The sequence below is a fragment of the Macrotis lagotis genome, chromosome 5 (genome assembly GCF_037893015.1).
Source record: "Macrotis lagotis isolate mMagLag1 chromosome 5, bilby.v1.9.chrom.fasta, whole genome shotgun sequence".
Classification (NCBI taxonomy): Eukaryota; Metazoa; Chordata; class Mammalia; order Peramelemorphia; family Peramelidae; genus Macrotis; species Macrotis lagotis.
The window spans coordinates 21139222-21157361 of record NC_133662.1 but is presented as its reverse complement, the minus strand read 5'-3'; the positions used below and the strand labels follow the sequence as shown (position 1 = coordinate 21157361).

The 18140-nt window shown below is 38.7% G+C and overlaps 1 protein-coding gene across 2 annotated transcripts in view; it reads left to right on the top strand.

Moving 5' to 3' along the window:
* XPO5 (exportin 5) overlaps window positions 1-18140 on the top strand; it is a 61508-nt gene that overhangs the window by 30510 nt on the left and 12858 nt on the right. For both annotated transcript variants that reach the window (XM_074237035.1, XM_074237034.1), the window contains exons 15-21: window positions 525-680; window positions 2099-2140; window positions 3042-3131; window positions 7672-7871; window positions 8449-8548; window positions 9798-9979; window positions 14664-14764. In XM_074237035.1, the coding sequence (XP_074093136.1) occupies window positions 525-680; window positions 2099-2140; window positions 3042-3131; window positions 7672-7871; window positions 8449-8548; window positions 9798-9979; window positions 14664-14764 (871 nt within the window). The remainder of the gene's footprint in view (window positions 1-524; window positions 681-2098; window positions 2141-3041; window positions 3132-7671; window positions 7872-8448; window positions 8549-9797; window positions 9980-14663; window positions 14765-18140) is intronic.

Below are 18140 nucleotides of genomic sequence, written 5' to 3'. Positions count from 1 at the left end.
ATACTAAGAGGGGTTCATACCAGCTTGTTACTATAGTTTTGGGGTTTTTTTTTAAGGTTAATTAGTTTATTCACAAGAGACCTATTGTCCTGGATAGTAGCAGGACAAAATTGTATTATGGATTCCTGAACCAACTCCAAGCCATGTATGGTATTATATAGAAACAGAACAAAGAAAGCATAGTCGGGGTGGCTAGGTGGTGTAGTGGATAAAGCACTGGCCCTGGAGTCAGGAGTACCTGGGTTCAAATCTGGTCTCAGGCACTTAATAATTACCTAGCTGTGTGGCCTTGGGCAAGCCACTTGACCCCATTTGCCTTGCAAAAACCTTAGTGCCAGGATGGCCCAAGGTCACATGCAAGTTCCTCATAGGTTAGTTAGCTGGAGCTTCTTTTGCTGTGTACCTAAGATAGTTTACATTCTCTGTAAGACTCAGGGTCTCATTCCTACTCTGATCTGTGCCTATATAGCAGTTACTTTAAAAGAAGATATGGCCATATACTCAAAGAAATTTTAATATTACAGGAAATTCCAGTGAATGATGGCATAGAGTTGTTGCAGATTGTATTGAACTTTAATACCAAGGATCCACTCATCTTGTCCTGTGTCCTCACCAATGTTTCAGCACTCTTTCCATTTGTCAGTTACAGACCAGAGTACCTACCTCAGGTCCTTTCTAAGGTGAGCAACCTCATATCTTTTTCATGTTTTGTTTACAAAATGATTCACTGATTTGTTGGTTTTGAGGCATTATAATTTGGACATAAGCATTTAGAAAATATGTAATTAGCAAATGCAAATAAGAAAATTGTTTGGGGGAGGGAATAAGCACGTAATCCTATTTTATTATATACTTATGTGCTTTTATGTGTGTGTGTGTGTGTGTGTGTGTGGATAGATAGATAGATAGATAGATAGATAGATAGATAGATAGATAGATGGATGGATGCTTATTAGCAACCATTTGAATCTGTTTTTTGAATTATCCCAAACTTTTTTCTATCATATAAATTGTCTCAGTGGTACATTGTGAATCCAAAACTATGCTGTTTTTTCTTTTTTTTTTTGCAAGATGACTATCTGATGATTAGTAACTGAATAAAACATGTCATAATGTTACTGAGTTTGTTCCTCATATGAAACGGTTGAAATTTTTATGCAGCAACCATTAACTTCCTAGCAGAGAGACAACAGTGAGCAAGACTCATTTCCCACCTGCAGAGAGTTTAGAATTTAGATATAAAGAAAGGAAATACGTACAGCCATAACTTTTATCAAATAAAAGTGCATAAAAAAGATACAAAGTGCTGTGGATTATGAAAAGGGAGAGATTATTTCTGGCTGGGGAGATCATTTAAGACTTCATTGGAATAGTTTTAAACTGAATCTTGAAATAGTGATAGGGGTAATTAAATGAGAAGATAATTGTGGGTACTGAGAAAGTATGAATAAAAGCATACAGGGTTTGGAGGACAACAATTAGGCTACTGTAAAAATAACAGTACATGCTAGGCTAAAGATTTTGTTAGGCAAGGATAACTATTGCATATTTTTGAGCAAATGTGATAGGACTAGAGTTTTGCTGCAGGAAAATTAAACTGTCAGTGATTTAGAGCAGTGATATCTAAATAAAAAGGAAGCCTTGCATATTGAATCAGAAAATTTTAAATTAGCATTCGCTATGTTTTTTATTTTGTTAAACAGGTTTACAGTTTAATCTGATTCATATCATGCCTTTGGGGTTTTGCTGCCCCTGAGTTTGACATTTCTAGTTTGGAGGGTGCGTTGGGGCAGGAACCCCTTGGGAAAGTGAAAGTAGTGACCGTGAATACAAAAAGGAAGGTTTGGCTATAAAAAATGTCATAGAGATAGAATTGACAGGACTTGGAGACCTTGTTAGAAAGGGGAGAAAATAAAGAAGGAACGATGAGGTGATTGATTAGGAAGATAATGTTAACCATTAATTAGAAGGGGTATGATGAGAGAGTAGTTAGTTTCAGATGGAAGATAGGGAATTCAGTTTAGGAATATATTTACTCTTCTGTTTCAGGGATACACATCTGATTCTGAGAAATGATCATTTTCTTTCATCCCTTTAGCTATTTTCATCTGTCACTTTTGAAATCATCGAGGAAAGTAAGGTATGAAAGCATTAATATTATTAATTTTCCAAATCCTAAGAAGCAATATTAATACCTTGCATTTATTCTAGACCATCTCAAATTGACATTGTAATTTCTTTCTCAATCACTATAGAAGTCTTTTTTAGAGCCAACAGACAAGCAAGAATTGTAGAATCTTCATTTTCACAGGTTATCATACACAGTAGTCTTTGGGTCTCTTTTCATTAATGTTCATTGCAAACAGCTTAAAAGTCACACAGATGAGTTAAACTATAGATTTAAAAGTATAAGAGGAGGGTCGGCTAGGTGGCACAACAGATAGAGCACCAGCCCTGGGGTCAAGTGTACCTGAGTTCAAATCCAGTTCTCAGACACTTAATAATTACCTAGCTGTTTGGCCTTGGGCAAGCCACTTAACCCCATTGCCTTGCAAAAAAAACCCCTAAAAAAATAGTATAAGGGAGGTGGTGAGGTGGCACAGTGAATATTTGCACCAGCCCTGGAGTCAGAAGTATACCTGAGTTCAAATCTGGCCTCAGACACTGAATAATTACCTAGCTGTGTGGTCTTGGGCAAGCCACTTAACCCCATTGCCTTGCAAAAACTAAAAAACAAACCAAAAAAGAAGTATAAGAGACTTTAGAGGTTATATAATTGAACTATATGTATTTGATAAATTCGACAGCTAAGGAAGATTAAATAATTTGCTTAGAGTCATACAAGGCAAAAAGTGGAAAAACTTGGTTTTAAACCCAGATCCTATAATTCCAAATTCAGTACCTTTTCCACTCCTTATCCCAGTATCATTGACTCAGGTAAAACAGTTATAAGTTTACCCCTCCTAAAATTATTACATTAAGTAGCTATAGGGGTTGTTCAGTTAAACTTGGCCCTTAACTTACTGAATTTTTCTTTTTAGGCTCCCAGGACTCGTGCTGTGAGGAATGTGAGAAGACATGCATGTTCTTCTATCATTAAAATGTGTCGTGACTATCCTCAACTTGTGCTGGTAAGACTTGGATTAAGACCAAAAAGTTGTTCTGATCTGCATTTATCCTTTTTTTCCTTTTTTTTATTTAATATTCTCATTTTGTACAAATGGGGTTTTTTTTTTACATTAATAAAATATTCTTGTTTAAGAGTAAATGAAATACCCCCTCCCTCATAAATATAGACTTGCTTGAGCGATAAAGTAAAGGGGAGAGAAAAAATTAAAATTAAAAAAATAATAGTAATAATTGTAGGTATAATAAAATATTCTTGTTTAAGAGTAAACAAAATACCCTTCCCCCCATGAATATAGACTTGCTTGGGCGATAAAGTAAAGAGGAGAGAAAAAGAAATTAAAATTAAAAAAATAATAGTAATAATTGTAGGTATGGCCAGGTGGTACAATGGACAGAGCACCAGCCCTGGAGCCATGAGCACCTGAGCCCACATCCGGCCCCATACACCCAACAATCACCCAGCTGTGTGACATGCAAGCCACCCGAACCCCACTGCCCTGCAAAAACCAAAAAAAGTGGGGGAAAGACCCCAAATAAAATAAAATAGTAATAATAGTAGGGGGTGGCTGGGTGGCGGACAGAGCAGTGGCCTTTGAGCCAGGAGCACCTGGATCCAAATCTGGCCTCAAGATACCCAACGATCCTCCTGCTATGCAGCCTCAGGCAGGCCACCCAGCTCCATTTGCCCTGCACACCCCCCAAAATAATAATAAAAAAAATGTGCTTGAGTCTTTGTTCCAACACCAACAACTCTGTAGCAGGTGGATCACATTTTTTATGATAAGTCCATGGCAAAAGTTACTTCCATATTTTTCCACCATTGCCACTGCTGATCGCAACTCCCTCCTTTTGTATTTCTCCACTACCATGTACTATATTTTCTCTCTCCTTTCACTCTGACTCTGCTGTAGGGTAGCTGAGTGGCGCATCAGACAGATCCCCAGCTCTGGGGACCAGAAGCCCTTGAGCCCTCATACCACCCTTTAGGCCCAGCATCCACTTCGTCCTATGGTCTCAGACAGGCCTTCCGATCCCAGCCCATTGCAAGAAGTAAAAAAGAAAATGCATTATATCTGACCACTCTCCCCCCATGATCCATCCTCTCCTCCGTCACTCACATCACCCCCCCTTCCTCCTGTTTCCCCCCCCTTCTTACTCCAGCTGCCTATACCCCATTGAGTATATATGCTGTTTCCTCTCCTAGCCACCTGTGATGAGAGCAAAGATTCCCTCATTCCCCCTTGCCTTCCCCCCTTCCATATCATTGCAATAGCTCATTGTAATAAAGAAAAATCTTATTACCTGAAATATCTTGGCCTATTCCCCCCTCTCCTTTTTCTTTCTCCCATTACAATTCCCTTTTTTCTATTGACTCCATTTTTACACCATATTTTATCTTCAAATTCAGCTTTCTCCTGTGCTTCAACTATAAAAGCTCCCTCTACCTGCTCTGTTAACTGAGAAGGTTCATATGAGTATTATCAGTATCATTTTTCTATACAGGAATACATGCAGTTCATCATCATCAAGTCCCTCATATTTTCCCCTTCTCCTCCAATCTCTATGCTTCACCTGAGTCCTGTATCTGAAGATCAGACCTTCTGTTCAGCTCTGGCCATTCCAACAGGAACATTTGAAATTCCCTATGTTCATTGAAAGTCTATCTTTTTCCCTGGAAGAGGACATTCAGCCTTGCTGGGTAGTTGATTCTTGGTTGCATTCTAAGCTCTTTTGCCTTGTGGTATATTAAATTCCAAGCCCTATGAGCTTTTAGTGTAGTTGCTGCTAAGTCCTGTGTGATCCTGACTGCAGCTCCATGATATTTGAACTGTGCTTCTGGCTGCTTGTAATATTTTCTCTTTGACTTGGGAGTTCTGGAATTTGGCTATAATATTCCTAGGGGTTCATTTTTTGGGATCTCTTTCTGGAGGGGGATCAGTGGATTCTCTCCATTTCTATTTTGCCCTCTGCTTCTAGAATATTAGGGCAATTTTCCTGTAGTAATTCTTTGAAAATGATGTCAAGGCTCTTTTCCTGATCATGACATTTTTAAATTATCTTTTCTAAATCTGTTTTCCATATCAGTTGTTTTTTCAATGAGATATTTTACATTTTCTTCTAATTTTTTGGTTTTGAAGTATTGGTTCCTGATTTCTGGTGAATTCATCAGTCTCCCTGAGTTCTATTCTATTCTTTGTCTGAAGGATTTGTTCTCCTCAGAGAGTTTTCTTATCTCTTTTTTCCATCTGGCCAATTTTGCTTTTTAAAGCATTCTTCTCCTCAATAATTTTTTGAACTGTTTTATCCATTTGACCTAAGCTGGTTTTTAGCATGCTATTCAGCATTTTTTTGGATTTCCTTGACTAGGCTGCTGACTGCATTTTCATGTTTTTCCTGCATCTCTCTCATTTCTTTTCCCAGTTTTTCTTCTAACTCCCTTATTTGATTTTCAAAGTCTTTTTCGAGCTCTGTCATAGCCTGAGCCCAATTTCTATTTTTCTTGGAGTCTTTAGATGCAGGAGCATTTTGATCCTTCTTGGGCTCATATGCAAAATATTTCTCAATGGTGTTCCTCTTATTTCTCTGCTTGCTCATTTTCCCAGCCTAAGCCTGTTTTGGGGGCTCTTCCTGAGCTTTTGGGACACTCCCACAAGGGTCTCAGTATGTGAGGCTCTGTCCTCCCTCCTGGTCTGTGAATGACCATAAGCGCCCCCCTCTGACACGGGGCTGAGGTTGCAGGGTGGCCCTGCTGTTCAGGATCTGAATGTGGTCAGAGCCCTAGGGTCCTATTCCAGGGGCAAAGGACAGAGCTCCTCTTCCAGGGGCAGAGCTCAGCAGTCTCTCTTCACTCCCCTCCCTAGGTTCAATGGGCTCATGCCCTGGGAGCTCCTGGTTACCAGCTCTGCCTGCTTCTGTTCCTGGATCAGGGCTGTGGTGGCACTCTGTGGTGTGCCCTGAGGGCTGGGCTTCACATGCTTGCTCTGGCAGAGGTCCCCTGGCTGTTCCCCCAATTTGTGCCCAGTGCTCCCTGGGGCATAGGTCAGTAAACTCCCCCGCTGCTGTGAGCCACAGCTCCCAGCGCCCTGGGGCCGCCTCTCCAACCCCGGGGAGCAGAGCCTTTCTGCTCTTTTCCAGGTTGTTTTGAGTAGGAGAACTGCCTCATTGGGTCCTTCTGTGGGTTCTGTCTCTCGAAAATTTAGTTAGAGTCCTTAGCTTATGAGTTTTATGAGAGAGTACCTAAGACAGGATCCGTTCTTGTCACCATCTTCTGCATTTATCTTAATTTCATTATTGTTTATGGTCTTAAATACACCTCACTTCAAAGAAAAGCTCTAAAATTTGACTTAAGAATACAAATATATTTTTCTTTCTATAGAACATTATCTGTCCTTATTTCTAGTTTTCATTGAAAATTTACATATTCTTAGCATTTCTAGTTTAGATTCTTTTAGATATTGCTGTCATGGTCCAAATATGAAATGACCTCACCTTGAAAGAGACAGTCACAAAATACAATTTAATGGGATAAATCATAGATTCTCAAAATAAGTGATCTGAGGGACCCTAAAACCCTTTCAGGGATCACAAAGTCAAAACAGTTCTAATAATAACACTAAGATGTTTACATTTCTATTGTAGTAAATATTGATTGATAACTTACATAAACAAAAGCTACTTGGAAAATCCTCAGTTTTTTTAGGAGTATAGAAATATATATCCAGGAAACAAAAAGTTTGAGAACTACTGTCTTATTAAGTAAAATTCCAATTGGGATAAGAAGTTAATCTTCCCTCTCAGAACTATATATTAACTATACATCTTCCAGAAATATACATGTGTTTGCCTCCCAGAATGTTGCCAAATTTAATAATCTATGAGGTCTTTTAACAAGATTGGTATAGAAAAATTAGTCCAGATGGGCTCAGCTACTGCTTGTGTTTTCACAATTACGTAACATGAAAAAGTGCATATTTTTAATTAAATAACAATTGATTCACTAGAAAATGTCAGAAATTCTGCGATAGTGATTATTATCTTGTAGACCTGACCTTCAAAAGACTCAAGATTTTTAAACAGTTCGTAGAGCTCAGTTATTAAGAACCTGAATAAAGCTCCCTATTTTGTAGCTTTCTTTTGATGTCTGGAGCTTTCTCCATAAAAAGCAGACCTCAGCCATGAAAGGAAAAGTGAACTAAGGTCCTGCAGCAGAGAATAAATGAAACATACATTCTCATTCTAAAGGGAAGGGAATGATGCTAGGAGAGAACATTGTTAATATGTTATTGGACACAGTCTCTTGTTTTTCTGTAGCAAGAAGAAAGTTTTGCCATGGCCATGGAACATTGTATATAATGTCATTTTTACATTGTATTATTCAGTTTTGTATTTTTTTCCAGGGCCAGGGGGAGGGGAGGTATTTGTGTGTGCAGAATACAAGGAGAAATCTAGAGGAGCCACATCTGCACATACATGTGAATTAAAATCTATTTAAATGCCAAACAGACCTCTGCCACCCTTGGTTCTTTCCTTTGTAATCTATAGCCCAACTTCGACATGCTTTATAACCATGTAAAGCAACTTCTCTCCAATGAGCTGCTCCTGACACAAATGGAAAAATGTGCCCTCATGGAAGCCCTGGTCCTAATCAGCAATCAATTCAAGGACTACAAGCGACAGAAAGTTTTCCTAGAGGAGCTGATGTCACCAGTTGCCAACCTCTGGCTTTCTGAAGAGATGCAAAGGTATAGTTGGTGCTATTTCACATCCTCCTAAAAGCTTATTAAGGATATTAGGGAAAATAAAAGAAATCCTTCAAAGGCCACAGGAGAAGGGAAGCAATTTTTGGTTACAAGCAATTTGTAGGTTAAGGAGCTTATATAAAATGTAATCAGGAGAGTTCGTTCTCCAGGCAGCAGTGTATATACAGGGGTGTAATAGTCAGTGCATGTCTGCTAATCTGGCCTGACGGTAGGCCAAGGATTGTGATGCTTCTCTTGGGCTTTATTTTCCATTGTAGCTGAGGGGGGTTAATAGCTAAGAAAGTCAACACAAGTAGAAGTCACAAAGATAGGCAGAAATGCCCATTTGAAAGGAAAGTTCCTATTCTTGGATCCTTCTGAGTGAGTACATATTAAATAAGAATAAAAATGACTTAATATATCTCTGTTGAAACAAAATCTTCAGTGCAAAATAACTGACATTTGTGTAACCCCAACATTGTGCAGAGTATAAACTACCAACCAGATTTTTTTTTTTGCATCACTCAGATTGAAAATATGAAAATACTAATATTCTCTCTCCTCTGTGCCCAAACCTCAGAGTGCTATCAGATGCTGATGCTTTTATTGCCTATGTGGGTGCTGATAACAAAATCTGTGAACCAGGCTTGGAAGATGCCAATGGTCTAAATCGTTCAAGAGTAAGTAAAAAGCCTTTTCTAGGATAGCAAGTTATTTACTGATCACTATGTGTGACTATGTGATGTGTTCTCCAGTTTGAGTCTTGCTAGTCCTGGGCCTCCCCCATTGACATACTGGAAGTGACCTAGGAATATTGCCGCTGCTGCTCTTAGCTGCTTTTTTTTTTAAGGTTTTTACAAGGCAAATGGGGTTAAGTGGCTTGCCCAAGGCCACACAGCTAGGTAATTATTAAGTGTCTGAGGCCAGATTTGAACTCAGGTACTCCTGACTCCAGGGCTGGTGCTTTATCCACTGCTCCACCTAACTGCCCTAGCTGCTTCTTTCTAAGTGAGATTTTTTTTTAGCTGTGTTCACACAGTAGAATAGCTGATGATTACTTCAAAAGTTTTTCAATAACTCTTAAAATGGGAAGTTTCACAAATATGAATCAGAATGAACATGAAAAATCAATGGTCTCCCAACCAGCATTGTTACAGCTCCATATAAAAAAAAGGTCTTCATAAGTTTGCTGGGGAAGGTGAAATTGTATAGTCTAGGAGAATACAAGGAAAGGAATTGGAAAACCAGAGTCAAAAATGTAGAACTTAAAATGAGTCTATGTGGGTTGGAGACACGGAATGTACCATGGTGGAAATTTCCTTCCCTCCCCTGCTGTTGCATGAGCTACTGACACTTTTCTTGGAGTTGAATCGAAGGAGTCGACATTTAAAAGATTGATCATTTGGCCATATGACAGCCAAACAAACTCTAATCCACCGAGCACCATTGTAGGACGATGGTCGCCCTGGAGATGTTAATCCACTTTCAGACCTGTTACAGGAGCAAGGTTTGCGGTCAGTCCTCGGAGCATTGTGCTGCAGGGAGACAAGATAGTGGTGACCCAAACACTTCCTTTTAGAGCATATCCTGCAGACACTCGACTCAGCACGACTAGCACCAAGACATCTTCCAGTCATAAGCTCCTGTGGAAGGGTCGTTGCATACCCTGGAAGGTATCCTCATGGTGGGGAAGCTTGTAAACAGGTTTCCAGAGGCTACCACCGGCCCGGAGAGGGGCGGCTGGAGGACTCCCCTTGGGCTTTGCTGGCTTAAAGAGAACAAGGTCCAGTGAGCAAGTGGAGGGGACATCTTCACCTTCTCGCTGGCCTCATACTGCTTTTGCCAAAGCACTAAATAAGCCTTTGCTAAGAAGAATAATTTCTGTTCGTTTTTCACCTTCTGTTAATCTCTAATTTCTTTTCACTATAGATAAGTTTTTGTGTGTACACCATTCTGGGAGTTGTGAAACGGGCTCGTTGGCCCACAGACTTGGAAGAGGCTAAGGCTGGAGGATTTGTTGTTGGTTATACTCCAAGTGGCAATCCAATCTTCCGTAACCCTTGCACAGAACAAGTCCTGAAACTTCTTGATAATTTGCTTGCTCTTATAAGGTAGGTCAAGCCTTAGTTGTTTTGCATGACCCTAACATATGTTCTCCCAATGGAATTGTATCCTAGAACTTTTGAAACTAGTAAAAAGAAATATCTCATTTCTTTCTTGACCTGGTTTTGATGTTGAGTAGAATCCCATTGCTGCTTTTTCCAAAATGACTTTTCTCTTAACTCCTCCCCAACCCACCTTGAGCTGCTTTTGACATAAACCATGCACATTAATGTAACTGCTCATCCAGGCAATCTGTGCTTTGTAATTTTGTTTCTCTAGATAAAATTCATATGAAGTGACTTATAACAATTATTCTGTCTACAAGTGTACCAAATCTATTGGCTATGAGTTGAAAAGAAGAAAATTGGCACTTGATGGAGATGTTTATATCCTCCACATCATTTACTAAGATCTGGGAGGAGGTTAGAAGGAGATTGAGTTGAACCTATGATGTTATCTGTATAGGGTGCTCCCAGTGTTAAAATTCCCTTTATTAATGCAGATCAGCACCTACTTCGAAATTGAAAGCATTAGAAAGTTGTCTGCGGCACTGGGAGATTAAATGATCTTCGCATAACCAGTAAGCATCAAGCATCATCTCTGTGATTCTATCCCCTACACTACTCTCCATGATTTACTCAATGAAGTAAATTGAAAGAGATGTGCAGCTTAGAAAATGCAGGTATCATGTAATTCTTAGATTTGGGGTAGCTGTCACAATGAAGTTTTTCAAAGGGAAAAGTAGAATCCAGTTCTTGTCCAAAATAGAATTTGAGTGCCTACTTATTTCTTTTAGTAATGTTGAATTTGGGGCTAGGCACTAATCTTATTTGTTCCTTTGTACAAAGCATCAGAGCATATTCAGGCAGTCTAAAATGCTTTTGTCTCAGGTAGTCCACCTGGTGTCCCACATTCATCCATACTAGAAGAAAGCATTAACAATTCTTGTCAACCATTTGGGTACTTGGTAGAGGTAGGGGTGATTGTCTTGATATGTGATAACACATCTTGATTTCCAGAGAAGTTATTCTACAAGAATTGATGGTTGTGAATTGGACCACAGGACCAGGGTGGGAGGGAAATATTACAAATATAGCCAGAAGAAAAATTATTGCTATTTTGGTGTTCTTAAGAGTAAAAGATTCCAGTGGCTGGGTGGCACAGTGGATAGAGCACTGGCCCTGGAGTCAGGAGGACCTGAGTTCAAATCTGGCCTCAGGTACTTAATAGCTACCTAGCTGTGTAACCTTCAGCTAGCCACTTAACCCCATTGCCTTGCAAAACCCTAAAAAAAAAAATAAAAGATTCGTTTGTGTGGCATGGTGACATTTGATACAGTGATAAATTCACAAAGGAACATAGAACAGTCTGTCATTCCCTTTTTTAGGCTTCCTCTTATTAAATTTCAAGGAATGCCAAATATTTGTGGAAGAGTAATAAGCAGGCAGGCAGAAAAAGCAGTACTTTTCAGTGGGTAGAACCAAAATGGTGAATGTTGAAATACATTCAATAAGGAAATATACAAGGTTGCTACAGAATATCATCTTGTAGTCTCAGATTTCAATGTTATTAGAAACTCCAAAGTTCTAAAATGAATAGATGCTTTATTAAATGTTGCTTAAGCAATTTTCTCTTCCTCCAAAGGGCCTGGGTATTGATATGGGGCCAGGAATGACAGTTTTTAAAAACTATACCATTTGGATTTTGATAAAGGTAATTGACCAAGCTATTGTCACTATCTCCTGTCTCAAAGATGATCTGATCAGATAAAAAGACGGTTAGTATTAGGCTCTGTAGTATAAAGATGTGTTTTATCAATAAATTGGTTATTTGAAAAAGGCTTCTTGGCTAGTTTGTGAGTTGATTAGGTATAGTAAAAGTGGGGAAGACAGTTGACTTCTCACAGAACTCTCATTCTTCAAAGCCTCATCTCCTCAGTCATACTTGTATCTTATTCTAATACACTCTTTTGTGCTTAATTTAAATTTATGCTTCAAGATGCTTTATTTGTTATAGAGCTGTAGTTTACTGATGGGAAGAGCAATTGATTACAAGTAGTGTTGGCACCGTGGTGATGAAATTGTTTTGATAATCCAGAAACTTCATAAAACTCTTTTAGAATGCCTCCTTGTTTTGAGGACACTATGCAAGACATTAAGCAGAAGGTGGGGTCAGAATTCGTATAACTGAATAGTGTGCTCATTGCCCTAAACTAGAAATCCATTTATGAGACCCTGAACATTATATTGATAACTCTTGAGATAATTGCACTTGAGTGAAAAAGATAAAAATGTTATTACCATCATCATCTTGAAAATTACTGAATAGGTAGGAGAAAAGAGAGTGAGATAGAAGAACTCTAGGGTCCTTGTAGCTTCAATAACCTTTGCTGCTTTGGTGCAGTAACCTTCAGACTTCTAAAGTTCATCTGGGTTACTAATCACGTTATTGGAGGATAAGAACCACTGACTTCTATCTCTAGCATCTTGGGGTCTTACCTCAACAACTGATATTGGACAAAAGCATGAACCATCACATTTTCCTGAAGTAGCCTTACATAGATAGAACCACCTAAGAGAAAACTAAGTAATTCAGAAGGAAAAAATAGATGGCAAATTTCAGACTTTTCAAGAGTAAATGGCTGTGCTCCCTCATCTCCATAGGTTACTGTGTGGTGCTTTTGATATGCCATGGGCAGGAAGGGAGGCTGTGGAAGAGAAAAGGTCAGAACAGCTTCCTAGTAACTGTTCCTTGGTCATAAAAACAGCCAATTTCTACTCAAGTACGTCATTTTGGTGTGGGAGAAAGGCTTTTGGGAACCTTAGTACAGGCCCAGTCTCGGGAAATATTGTGTCTTCCCCTCCTGTTCCTCTACTCCACTACACCCCTCCCCCCATTGTTTAGGCCTTTCTGCTAGGCTGTTAGGGTTGGTTCTTGGTAACCTGGATCTAGTGGGAACCATCTCTATTGAGAAAACCATTTATTCTGGATAGCAGAATGGTGTCACTAACCTTGAAATACCAGCCTTATTTTGTTTAGACCATAGGGACTAAGTTCAGTTTCAGGAACATGAGCTGACTATCCATAGGAAATGTGCTTGGACTTTGAATCTGAATTCTACTTTGTACCCTGTCATAGGTCATTAAGCCAAAATTTAGCTAAAACTTAGATTATCCATAAGAAGAGTCATTAGACCATTTTAAACATGGACTTCCTCATACTGTTGTTGGAGTTGTCTTGGAGTTTGATAGTTTCTAATCCACCACTGAGATTCTATTAGGTGGTTCCAGGGTAGATAGCTGTGACTGACTTCCTTAGATTATGAGCAAAATCTGCTCTTTTGGCTTCCTCTTTCAAGAATCACTTATTCTGGGGGTGGCTAGGTGGTGCAGTGGATAGAGCACTGGCCTTGGAGTCAGAAGTACTTGAGTTCAAATCCGGCCTCAGACACTTAATAATTACCTAGTTGCACTGCCTTGCAAAAACTTTAAAAAAAAATCAACTTATCCTGCCAAAACAATATAAGGCCATGTATGGTGGTTTGCCTGGTGATACTCCATAAGAATTTTCCTGTCTTGACTATCCATCTCCTGCGCTTTCCTCAACCCTGTAAGTCTGAGAATTTCCACTGAGAATCACTTAGAGAGGGAAAATAATAAATTTAATAAGGACTACAGCTTAAATTTGTCTTCATAGATCTTCCCTCTTTGTACTTCACAGTACTGTTTTGGAAAGGACAGAAGTAAATGGGGAAAGAGTGGCTATGATAGTTTTCTAAAGAAGACTGGGGGGCAGCTAGGTGGCACATGGATAGAGCACCAGCCCTGGAGTCAGGAGGACTGTGTGATCTTGGGCAAATCATTTAACCCCATTGACTTAAATAAATAAAATTTTAAAGAAGACTGAAATAGAGGGCCATACTGTGGGATCTTTATGTTGACTTCTTTGCCTTGACAGAAATTTGCCGCAACTTGCTTAAAGCCCTGCTTATTTAGGACTCCAGCAGATGGTTTTTGACTGATAATTCCACTCCCAGATTCTTTCTACACAAATAACATCAATTAGGAATAATGGTCGGTCTCTCTCTCTCTCTCTCTCTCCCCCCCCTCCCTCCCTCCCCCCCTTATTATAAAATGAAATTCGCTTCAGGACATGGAAAAATGTATCTTTCATTGGGCTGAGAAAAGACTACCTAAAACACAGCTTTATGTTTCCAGTGGCAAAGTAGAATTGTTAGAATTGCTTGTGATTGTTTCAACTGACTACTTGCCTTTGGTGATATTAGGCATTCTCCACTTGCTGGGAGTAAAGGTATCTGACATGTAAAAAGTGTGAACAATTCATCTCTTTTATTTCCTCTTCTCCCCCTTCTGCAATGTCTATTAGATCTTTAGGAGATCTGATTTAGATTCAAGAAAACATCTCCTCTAAACCATCACCTGCTGGAGTATTTGTTAGATTAGTGACTACTTCCCTTTTCTTTGGTTCCACATTTCATACAGATACTCTGTGGCAGAGTCCCAGGCTTCCATTTCCTGAAGAGCACTCAGGTTACTTTATGCCCTCTTTCCTGTCCCTTTTAAGAGAAGTGTTAAGAAAAACTCCAACTTCATAATAGTGGGGAAAAGGAGGCCAATGCATAATACAAGGCTATTTCTCCATATATATATAAAGTGACTTCCTCTTTTTCAGAACCCACAATACCTTGTATACATCTGAGGTCCTGGCTAAACTGGGAGATAACTTCTCAAAGGCTTTGGATATGCTTGAAGTAGAAAAGAATGCTATCTTGGGTAAGAAACTTCATTTACTCTAAGAATTTCTGGGATTGTGTATCTAAAGCAGTTTAAGCAGCTTAGTATTTCTGGTTCATGCAGCATTAACATCCAACTGGCCAGCTTGAGGGCACAGTGGGTAGAGCTCTGGGCCTGAAATCAAGGCCTCAACCTTGGGCAAGTCATTTAACCTAATTGTCTTGTATCCAGGGCCATCTCCAATGGTCCTGATTTATATCTAACCACTGGATCCAAATGGCTCCAGAGGAGAAAATGAAGCTGGTAATTTAGCACAGCACCCCCTCACTCAGATCCAATTCATATGCATGTCATGGTATTCGAGATTGAAGTACAAACATCAGCATCCTACTATGCTCTGTTTATATCCACTTGGTATATTATAATGAAAAGATATCAGAATGGAAATTTATTTAATATTATTGTACTTGTATTACCTTTATCAGATTGCTTGCTGTCTTGAGAAGTGGGAAAGGAGGAAGGGAGAAAAATTTAGAACTCAGAATTTTCCAAAAATGAACAAGAAAATTGAAAACTATCTTTACATGTAATTGGAAAAAGTTAAAATACTATTGGGGGGGGTGGGGGTGGAATATTACTTGAAGCCACAAAGGCCTAGGTTGAAATCATACCTCTGATATTTATTAGTTCCATGACCTTAATTTATTTAATAACTCTGTTCCTGGTCAGTAGTAATAAACATTGATTAACATAAATAAAAACAAAAACAATCCCTTCCTTCATGGAGCTAAGAATCTAATAAAAGAAGCTTTTATTAATGCACAAGAAAGTGCACAAAAGAAAGCTAACAAGGAAAGTTAGAAGTGAAAGTAGAGGGGGATTTAAAGTACTTCATATGGGGACATGCTGAAGATTTCTGGCAAAGTCCAGAAGCAGAATAGCTGGTGAGAAAGTGCAGAGAAGATGGTTCTGAGCCCCCTCCTTAAAAAGAGACTCTGGAGCCATGATCCTTCCCTCCAGTCATAGGATCAAAGCGGCAGGGGGTACTTAACATAAGATGGGAGTACCAGACAGATTCAATCTGGCAACATAATGAGATTTTTCCAGGGGTGAGTTTCCTAAAGAACCAGGACAGGATGAAGAGATCTAAAAAGCAGTGAAGTTGGTGGGATAAGTTTCCTTATCTTTACACTAGAAATAATAAAGCCTGTGGTATCTGGCTTGGAAGGTTATTATGAGAGTAAAAATGAAATTATATTTGCCTTGCAAACTCAAAAGTTCAATGTCATTATCTGTTGTTGATGTTTTACTACTTAATCTGAGTCAGTTTTCTCATCTGTAAAATGAAGATTGTACTAAATACAGTGTGATTATAAGATTTTCTTAGAGTAACTGTTATCCCACATCTAGTACAGACTGTCTGGGTGATGGATTGATCAAGTGATACATATTATCTCTTCATCACTTATGTATTACAAATTCAACCTTAAGAAGATCCATTTTTCCTCTTGCTACTCCTGTGATTTTGGTATTCTGCTAACAGGTAATAAGAGTATGCCACACATAAGTAAGGATGCTACTACCATTTAGACTAAAAAGTTAGTTTGCTTTTTTCATAAACAGAAAAAAAAATTAAATAAGTGTATAAAATATTGAGATGATATAATCTATTAATGAAAAATAATAGAGTATTAATGTAAAATATGAAGTTCTATTTTTTCAATATTGAACTTATTGACCATCGTACAATTAATAGTTTTATAAAAATTTATTCTTCAAGATACCTACAGACACTTACTTTGGTATCTGGCTACAAATAAGTTCCACTAGGTTCCATCAAATAAGGTCCACTAGTGTTCCACAAGGGACACTAGGAAATGCATAGCAGGGAGAGATAGATACGATGTCCAAGGTGTCATTCAGATCAAATGGATTACTCAAGCTGAATAGCGTGTAATTGAGTTACAAATTGTATTAATTTTTTAGGCCAAAATCCTATAATAGTTTCTCAGATGGATTGAAATACAAGCATTTAGAGCTTTTTTTTTTAATTTAGAGAAATTCAAATGTACCTTTCTCTCTAATCCTGGACTTTATTTGAATGTGGTTTTTTTTTTTTTAATAATATAGAATCTTAGCATACCCAAAACCTTTCCCTGGCTTGATTACAAGGCAAGTTCAGCTCTACCTTGCAATATAAGAGATGTTGGAAAAAAAACACAGTGGGTAAGGCAATTCAAGGGGAAAAGTATTAGTTTTGCCTGTCCAGGTGTTATCCATTAGTCAGAATTGCCTTTTCATTACCCTTATCCCAGAAGCTTCCCTATCATGAAGAACCCTGAAGAGAGTCATATATCCACTAAAATGGAAAAATGTTTACATTTTGCTTGGTCTTTTTAGTTTTACCTGGAATTATTGATCATATGAATGCAGTCACTTCTTTCTTTCTGCTGTCAAGCCTTCCAATGCAAATTGGCACTATTAAAGAAACCATTACCTTTACGGATAAGCACAAATGTACTTTTAAAAGGTTTTAATAAGTTTAAATATCCCTACATGATGAACAATTAGCCATTGTCCATTTGAGTAAGAGTTCCATTAGGGTGAGAATAAAATGTGAATTTTGGGACCTTTAATTCCAAGTAAAATAGAGCACCAAATAAACATGGTTTTGATGGTCCTGATTGCTATAGAAGAGTGACTGGTACATTTCTTCACATCTCTCTCAAGTTGTCAAAGAAACTACTTAAATATCGAGGCAGTATGAAGCCTTGGCCAGTCCTATAAGAATCCAAACCCTCAGCTCAGCCCACTTCATTCCCATATTGGTATTATGCACTCTCAGTTTCAGGTAGTCAGTGGTAGAAAAGTATGTACCACAACAATATTGTTCCTGGGGCAAGCCAAACTGGCATAGTAGAAGGAAACAATGCAGCTAAGCTTCCATCAACAACTTTAAACATTTATAAAATGTACCAAATCTAATCTTGATGGAGAAATTCAGAAAAAGTCACAGTGAATCTCTTTCTGAGCCAAATCAATATAGTAAGACAGGTCTGCAGACACTGGGGACACCCCAAATAGCAAAGCACTCAAGAAAAGGCTACAAACCAGCCCAAAAAAAGTGTTCCCAGACCCAAGATCAGGGCATGACAATAAGTGCTAACTAGAAACTTGTCACTCACTAAACAGTTCTAGATTCAGGGTGCAGTGAGAAGAGGACCAGTAGAGAGCACAAGGGAAAGCCTGATAGTTCTACAAAGGAAAAAACTTCAGAAACTGGGAGCAGCAGTGCAATTTAGATCCAAGGATAGAACAGGGTTTCATTTCCAGCATGTAGGTCAACCTGTAAAGGAATAAGCCAAGCAGGAATCCCCAGCCAAAGAGGAATCTATGGTTCTGTCACTCTAAGGCA